Source organism: Fragaria vesca, linkage group LG6 (genome assembly GCF_000184155.1).
Source record: "Fragaria vesca subsp. vesca linkage group LG6, FraVesHawaii_1.0, whole genome shotgun sequence".
Lineage (NCBI taxonomy): Eukaryota > Viridiplantae > Streptophyta > Magnoliopsida > Rosales > Rosaceae > Fragaria > Fragaria vesca.
The window spans coordinates 4,781,729-4,790,453 of record NC_020496.1 but is presented as its reverse complement, the minus strand read 5'-3'; the positions used below and the strand labels follow the sequence as shown (position 1 = coordinate 4,790,453).

General features: G+C 39.9%; 2 protein-coding genes across 2 annotated transcripts; both read right to left on the bottom strand.

Moving 5' to 3' along the window:
• Positions 1–719: 719 nt before the first annotated feature.
• Positions 720–3,586, bottom strand: LOC101311773 (luminal-binding protein 4-like). The gene is made up of 7 exons (XM_004302350.1): positions 3,482–3,586; positions 3,112–3,379; positions 2,806–3,017; positions 1,990–2,709; positions 1,745–1,899; positions 1,580–1,662; positions 720–1,486 (listed from the first exon to the last, which is right to left on the bottom strand). Exons 1-7 carry the CDS (start codon positions 3,531–3,533, stop codon positions 988–990), a joined length of 1,989 nt encoding a protein of 662 aa, XP_004302398.1. The 5' UTR covers positions 3,534–3,586; the 3' UTR covers positions 720–987.
• An 860-nt stretch (positions 3,587–4,446) lies between these two features.
• Positions 4,447–7,602, bottom strand: LOC101313534 (formin-like protein 11-like). The gene is made up of 6 exons (XM_004304927.1): positions 6,954–7,602; positions 6,825–6,920; positions 5,900–6,767; positions 5,633–5,823; positions 5,266–5,501; positions 4,447–5,175 (listed from the first exon to the last, which is right to left on the bottom strand). Exons 1-6 carry the CDS (start codon positions 7,600–7,602, stop codon positions 4,447–4,449), a joined length of 2,769 nt encoding a protein of 922 aa, XP_004304975.1.
• Positions 7,603–8,725: the final 1,123 nt, after the last annotated feature.

Sequence of the window (8,725 nt, the reverse complement as noted above, 5' to 3'; positions counted from 1 at the left end):
ATATCAAAAACTAATATCAAATTTCTGGGGTATTATGGCCCATCAATAGCTAACGGCTATCTTGTTTCTCTCTCAAACGGTTTTAAAAATAATGGTTATTTAATTATAGTCATTGGATGGCTATAATAAAATAACAACCGGTAGGTTTGTTTGTTTGTTTTTTTTCTTTCTGTTTTCACCTAAAATTTTATTTTGTAAGTAAAAATCAAAAAATTGAAAACTACACCAACAAATCCTATAATTTTATTTCATCATCTTCCTATAATTTCTCACACAACTTTTGAAAGTTTTACTTCCTCATCTTCTTCGTTCATCAATTTATCCTCCATTTCTTCATATCTCGTCCAACCATGGGAAAATCTAATTGCAATTAGTAAGATGATGAGAAAATTCAATTGTGTGATTCATGGGTGCGTGCAACCATGTGTCCGATCACCAAAAAATGTATAACTTCTTCAAAATTATGGGACAAACTTCTTGTCGATTATGTGAAAAATTAGTGAGGTCCACCAACAAACTGAAGTGCTCAAGCTTGCCAATCTCAATTTCGAGCGTTGAAAAAAGAGCTCAAAGATCGGCATAATGCACAAATTAAAGCAAGAAGTAATATATCGAGCGGCACCAACATAACAACTAGAAAATAAGAGCATCACAGTTTAAAGCCTTTGAAGTTGGGCAAAGCAATTGTCCCTTATGTTTGCAAAACTGGACATAAAATTTGAAAAAGCGTTAAGCGTATCAACTAGTAGAGTTCGACTAGTCTTTTAGGATACCCAAAAATGAAGCATATGCATCAAAAATTCAAAATCCAGCCGTACATTCTTCACCAAATGAAAACCACTATGGTTTCCATTTAATCTTGAAACTTAATTTATACACGAAGGTCTAGAATATTGATCATACTGCAGTTTAGTCTAATAAGTACTGAACAAATGAAAAACTGGAACCCTTGAATTGAATCGTCTCCGTATCCCCTAGTTTCTAACTCTACAACTCATCATTTGGTTCATCTTCATCCTCCTGCTGCGAATCAGCAGAACTTCCACCACTCTTCTCATACACTTGCTTTATGACTGGATTGCACACTGCTTCCACTTCCTTCAGCTTCTCATCAAAATCATCCTTCTCAGCGTTTTGGTTGTCATCCAACCACCCCAGAGCCTCCTTCAGTGTGCTTTCGATGTTCTCTTTGTCATCCGAGTCGATCTTATCAGCGAGCTTGTCCTTGTCACCGATAGTACTCCTCATGTTGTATATATAGGTCTCAAGCTTGTTCCTAGCATCTATCTTTTCTCTCAATTTCTTATCTTCTTCAGCAAACTCCTCGGCCTCCTTCACCATCCTGTCTATCTCTTCTTGGCTGAGACGCCCCTTGTCATTAGTAATCGTAATGGATTGAGACTTCTTCGCGGCCTTGTCCTCCGCTTTCACTTGTAGGATTCCATTAGCATCAACCTCAAATGTCACCTCAATTTGTGGCACTCCCCTGCAAAAGATGTTACAGCGAGGTTCAGTAAACATGCATTTCCTTAAACCAATTAGGAGACATTCTATAGTACTCTTGTAAGTTTCTAATTACCTTGGAGCAGGTGCAATACCAGTTAGATCAAATTTTCCAAGCTCATGACAATCCTTTGTTAAGCTCCTTTCACCTTCAAAGACCTGAAAAATTACCAAGAATACATCAGTATCGAAGTTCCAACCAGAAAATCTGTACATTTGTTTATTGCAAACTATTATATACCTTGATCGACACTACGGTTTGCTGGTCTTGATATGTGGTGAAGATTTGTGACTTCTTGGTCGGAATAGTGGTACCCCTTGGAATCAACTTTGTCATCACACCACCAGCTGTTTCGATTCCAAGACTCAAAGGAGCAGCTTCAATCAAGAGAAGGTCTGAAACAAACAGAAAAGAAAATCTTTTAGTATGAGTGCTATGAAACACCTCCAATAACAATCATCATCTTATGTACAGTCATGTATTACCTTTGTTATCCTTGCCGCCTTCTCCACTGAGGACTCCACCTTGAACTGCAGCACCATAGGCCACAGCCTCATCAGGATTGACACCCTTGTTCAGTTCTTTCCCGTCAAAGAAGTCCTTCAACAGCTGTTGCACCTTCGGAATTCTAGTGCTCCCTCCCACAAGCACAATCTCATCAATATCTGTCTTCTTCAACCCTGCAATTTGCAAAGCTTCTTTGACTGGCCCCATTGTCTTCTTGAACAAGTCCACGTTCAACTCCTCAAACCTGGCCCTTGTCAATGGCTCCGAGAAATCAACACCATCAAACAGTGACTCAATCTCCACTCGAACCTGGTGCTGGCTACTCAAGGCCCTCTTAGCCCTCTCGCATTCCTTGCGAAGCTTCCCTATAGCCTTGTTGTCCTTGCTAATGTCCTTGTTGTACTTCTTTTTGATCAACTTGATGAAATAGTCCATCACTCTGTGGTCGAAATCCTCTCCTCCCAAATGGGTGTCTCCGCTAGTAGATCTCACCTCAAACACACCATTATCAATACTCAAGATGCTAACATCAAATGTACCACCTCCAAGATCATAAACCAATATGTTCCTCTCCTCCTTCTTGTCTAGACCATATGCGATGGCTGCAGCCGTTGGCTCGTTGATGATTCGCTGAACATTGAGCCCGGCAATGATGCCTGCATCCTTAGTAGCCTGCCTCTGTGCATCATTGAAATAAGCTACAAGAACCAATCCAAACAAACTCATTAAACCATAAGTTGATGACAAAATTAGACTTTTATCTAAAATTTTAAGAGAGGAAACTTAGACATTACCTGGAACTGTTACTACAGCGTTTGTGATCTTCTTCCCCAAATAAGCCTCAGCTGTTTCCTTCATCTTACTCAGTATCATAGCACTGATTTCCTCAGGGCTAAACACCTTGTCCTCACCTTTAACCTTGACCTGAATATAAGGCTTCCCTTCCTTATTCACAACCTTATAAGGCAAAAACTTAATGTCCCTCTGAACTTCTGGATCATTAAACCTATATCAACAAAACCAAACCAAACACTCAATTTCCTGTTCACAATCTAAAGCTCTAAACTAAACTCTATCACAAAGAAATTTAAGTTGCTTACTTTCTCCCTATGAGCCGCTTGACATCAAATATGGTGCGTTCTGCGTTTTGAGGGGCTTGGTTCTTTGCCGCCTCTCCGATTAACCGCTCGGTGTCAGTGAATGCAACCCAAGAGGGTGTGATCCTATTGCCTTGGTCGTTTACTATGATCTCTACATTGCCATTCCTGTACACTCCCACACAAGAATACGTGGTTCCGAGATCGATTCCGATCACCGTCCCCGGTGTCGATGAACCCTCTGCTGCCAATGCTATTCCACACAAGAATTCTAGCAAAAGAAACAACAAATTTTTCAGCAAACTTTTCTACTTGAACATGATCATATTAGGTGTAACTTGTAACAAACAAAGATTGTAACATATTCTCATACCTGAAACAAAGAGAAGCAAAAACGTCAACGACAATGCTCTGGTGTTCCTCATCTTCTTCTGTAATTCTAGGCTTTCTTCTCTGACGGTGTTTGTGATTTCTGAATGGTGATGGAGGTGGCGAAGCAGAGGAGCTTTATTTATAAAGGCTTTGCTCTAATGGGTTTTGAAACATACTAGAGAGTTCGATCCTGTCACAGTGCGCCACGTCAGCAAGTTTGTGTAATTGTTTGTTGGGTCCTTTCATGTTTCGACATGTCAAAGAGCCAATGGCATCAGGACGCGTGGATTCTGATGAATCCGGATGTTTCTTGAACTTCTTTTAAAAAAGGAGCGTAACAAGGCTATGTTTGTCATTTACTCAAACATGAATGGATTTTCCCAAAAAAAGAAAAGAAAAAGGACTTCGTTCCGAAGAAAGAAAGGAAAGAAACATTGCTCTGGAAGTTTTGCAAGTACCTAATTTTAGTCAGATATGACTTGGGATTGCAGCATTGGATATGATTTGTCGCAAGGTGATCATCAAACCAATCAGATAATTCGTTTCGAAGTTATTGTGTCATCTGTTAAAATTTTGTAATTTAAGAAAAATAATGAAGATTGATGCAAATAACTTCAGGTCAATTCGATTTGTAATAGAATTCGATTTGTAATAGTGATGAAGAATGAAAATCTTATAACAGAGTTGTGTATATTTTGATTTGTGCACTATAACATATTTTGATGCTAGTGTGTTGTCCATCCTAGTTGAGTCACAGCAACTACCACATTTAAGAGCATTCCAGACATTTACATGGTGAGTATAATATTGATGAAGTGCAATGATTCAGCATATGCTTAAATGCCAAGTAAATAGTTGAAATGCTCCCAAATTCTACATCAAAATCCATAATCAAGTTGCACATTCTGCTTAATGAAAAGGAACAATGCAGCTTATGAACACACCAAGCAATCTTATATCTACAATCTATCTGAATGGAGCAAGAGGATTTGGAGTGCGGCTGGCTTTTGAGCTTCTAAGCTCTTTACAGACATGGTCTAACATGCCTAGAAAGTCTCTAACAATCACAAAAATTCTAAGTGGGTTTGCTTCTTCTTTGCTCACATTTCCATGAAAATACTCTGTTATCTCCTTCACATGTGACAGCACTCTATTCTCATCACCCTGCAACTCTTTCAAACTATTCTCTGCGTAGCTTATGAAAGACTTCATGGAGATCACAAAGTTACCACTTTTCTCATCCATGGCCAACTCTTTGTTTATCAAATGCTTCAGCTTGGTCATTTCATCAGATAGGTTTGATACACCACTTGCAAGAACATCCAAGTCCAATGTAGCTGTCTTCTTCGCATTGTAGAGTTCAGTGCTGAGACCAGAGACAAGGTCCAGCCCCATTCTTCTGTAATCTTCTTCCTTCTCTTCAACAGTTTTGCTTTTGTTTTTCTGGCTGATCCTCCCCATTATGCTATCCGAGACTCTGATTCCTTCTGCCCTTATTATTTCTTGCACAACAAAGTGTAACAAGGTAGTCTTTCCATCAGTTCCTTTTACATCAGCAAGTTTGAGAAGCGCGTCTAGCTTGAATGCTCTGGCACCTCCCCTGATAGTTCCCACATTCATCCGATTTCCTGTTTTCAACACGGCTTCGAGTAATTTCAAGAACAGCCTGCTTGACCTCAGTTCCTTGCAGGCCTCCTATAATAATTTAGACAAAAATAATACAATTAGTTTCTGTTCATATATTTGTAGCTACATAAGGTGGTTTGGCCATTGATGGTTTGTTACCTCTAGGACTGAAAATGAGTTCCTAAGATGAACCACCTCATCTTCAAAAGTTTCTCTGTAAAGCATGGCTTCAACTCGCTGAAAGGCGAAAGGAACGTTAAGTACTGCCAGAACAAATTTCTCAACTGACCCCAGTTCCTTGATATCTCCTTTATAGCCAGAGAGCTTTGCCTCTTCTTCAGTGGTTGGCTCCATCTTCGCAAGTGCTTCAAGTTGTTGTAAACACAAACCGGTTCCTGTTTTCAACCATAAGTGCTTGTTTAAGTGATTGTTCTTTACAGACAAATTGTTAAAATTTAAATTCAGTATTAACTTTTGTAGTTGATTAGTTATCAGAGTCTTATAGCTTTAGGAGCTACATATATACCTTGTACTAGTGCTTCACATACTTGATCAGTAGTAGCATTCAGGGCTTTTGAAAGTATGGTAATGTTCTGTAGTCTCTTTGGCTCAAGTACATGCTTACTTGGAGAAGGTGTCTTGCTTTTTCCTTCATCATTCTTCATTGTGTTTTGAAGATTGTATCCAAAAAGTGATTCAATCATATCCTCGTCAAACCTGTTTCAGGGTGCATAATTTACTCAGGTCCAAGTAGAAAAAGAGAAAGCAAATAATAACCAGTAATGTCACTTACTCAAATGAGCTTGATCTCAGTTTGTCCCACACCATAGAATGATCTGGTGCAGCTCTAACTTTGTCCCAGTGTAGCGGCTTCAATTTAGGCAATGGAGTTCCATCTTTTCCCAATGGTGTGACTTGAGGGAATGGTGGAGGAGGTGGACCTTTGGCAGAGTTGTTAGCTGCTTTCAAAAAGGGAGGTGGGCAAGGTGGTGGAGGAATAGAAGGCGGAGTTGGAGAAGGCATTGAGGACTTTAGAGGCGAAAATGGAAAGCCACCTTCTGAGACTTGGTTTGATCCACAAGAAGAATTCGATTTTCTTGGAGGTGATAGATTTTTCAATGTGGAAGAGGATGAAGCTCTAGATGTAATTCGAGTTGAACTAGCAGAAGAACTTAAAGGATCAAAGCGCATGGGTGGGGGTGGAGGTGGAGGAGGGGGAGGAGTTGGAGGAGGAGTGAAATTGTTTGCATTATTGGAAGAAGATGGTGCAGTCAAAGATGGAATTGAAGTTTGGTTTGGGGTTACTGATGGATTTGGTGAGTTCATAAAAGAGGGTGCTAAACAATGCTCTCTGTTTGGCACATTTGTGGACATATTTTCTACTACATTGTCGCAGAGACTACTCGCTGAAGCATTCGAAAGGCGAAAGCTTGATGAATTGGAATCACCAAAAGAATGGAAAGATTCCTCATCAGAAGAATAAGCATCAATGGGAGCAACTTTAACCCCAGTTGAGGCACAGTCAGACTCATAATTAACTGATTCTGCATTATCCTCATGAACAGAGGTAATTTCCCTTGTGGAAGAACTACTAACATTGTCAAAATCTGGTTTCACCATATCTTGATTACACTCATCCTCTACTGTCTCATTCAATGTGCCTCTTTGTGTGTAATGATTTGGTGAGGCATTTAAAGTGTGAGAGGTTTGCTTAAGACAAGAGGGCGGTTGTTGTTGTTGCTCTATATCATCAACGTCTAATGAATTAACATAAATGAGATCATGAGTGGCAGGGTTTAAGCTCACCTTGCTTTCTGGTTTTTGAGAACCAACATACTTTGATCCACCGCTTGTTCCTCCTCCCTTTTGGCCGTAAACTGAAATCACTCTTGTGGGTTTCTTCTTGTGCGCTTTGTACTTCTTACAACCCCAAATGAGGCCAAGCACACTAATCAAAGTAGCAGCTCCAGCTGAAACAAGAACAGCAACAAGTATCTTCCTGGTTCTGCCTTTATCATCATCCTTCTTAACAATTTTCCGAGGCGGTGAGATTGAGTGCAACCGGTGTGGACGTCGTAAATGTGGGTGGATGTGCACTACCGGAGCCGGAGCCGGAGCTGGAGCCGGACTTGGAGCCTCAGCTTCAGTAAAGGGTGAAGGAGAAGGAGATGGGGACACATTTTCACTGTCACCATTTGATGGTGTTCTCTTGTGTAAGCTCCTCAATCCAAGCAAAGACCTGAACTTCTCCACCACTGAAATCTTATGCTCCTCACTTTCATCTTCTCCAGAAACCTTCTCAATCTGCAAGTTCTGAGTCCCCTCAGCATTGTCCTCCATGGAATAATGCACATCTTGTAGGCCATGAACAATGAAGCCCTCTGCATCTGCCAAAGCATCAACACTGAAAATGTGGGTGGTACTGAGTAATGAAAAGAGAAGCAACATTATGAAAATTTCCATCATGTTGGAAATCTCAGAGCTATGATAACCCATTTTTTTCCTCTTTTCTCACTCAAACAAAAACCATCAAAGCATATAAATCATGATCTTCCTTTTTGTTCCTCTGAAGAAAGTTTGTTGTTTTGGAGTTTTGTCATATAGGTGGTGTGCAATGAAGATCAAGACCAGGGAGTCTTTAATGCTACTCCAAGAAACCCCTGAGCAAGGCAGTAGTTGTAGTTGTACTGGGCCTTCTTTTCTTCTCACCTCCATAAATTTTCTGCAAAACACTATTAATACACATCTTATGAAAGACCTTCTAAAACCTAATTTGACTGCCTTCATTGGTCTTATCCTATAAAGGCCATGTCTTTGAGTGTAAAGTAGGGAACTTTCCCTCATTAGTTCATCATTTTCATTCAGATTTAGTCATCACTTTAGAGTTGATGATGATCACAGCAGAGATCTTCACCTGTCAAATGGGTCATGAGATTTGCAGCTAAAAAGGTCATCAAAACCAAATCAAGGGCTTGATTGGTCCCCAATTTGGTTACCATGTCCATTTCATATAGAGGTTGATGGTACCAGTTCTCTCCAACCATAATAATTAGACAAAGAATGGACCAAGGGCTCCATCCCTTTTCCATGTGGGCTTCTTACAACAGAAGACAAGGAGCAAAACAGCAAGAGCTCAAGAAAAGTTAGGATCATGGAGATGCAATATTTTAGAGGAGGCTAAAAGTGTTTTGGGATTGCTTTGCTTGTCTCTTTCTCAGTCTTTTAGGGGATGATTTTTAGTGTTTTTTGATGTTGTTCTCTTTGGAGTTTGGACTAATATTCCAGACTTTGGTGGGATTAAAGTTGGTTTCATGTGTTGCCCCCTTGATTTACACCTAGAGAGAAAGAGACTACAGTCTCAACCGACAATATATACACCAATACACAACAGTTGCTTAGATTTCAATCAAATCCCATGAGATATGGCAGGTAGAAATTAAGTTGCTATGACTTTGACATCAAAATAACTATAATCCCTGTATCAAAAAAAAAAAAACATTACTATGATCCCAAGCTCAATATTCGTAGCAGTTAATTAGCTACTTAGCTCTTCCCTAGCTAATCAGAAAGCTAGGGGAAGCCAACATTTTCTAAGTCGATCTTTAATAACATAGGGTTT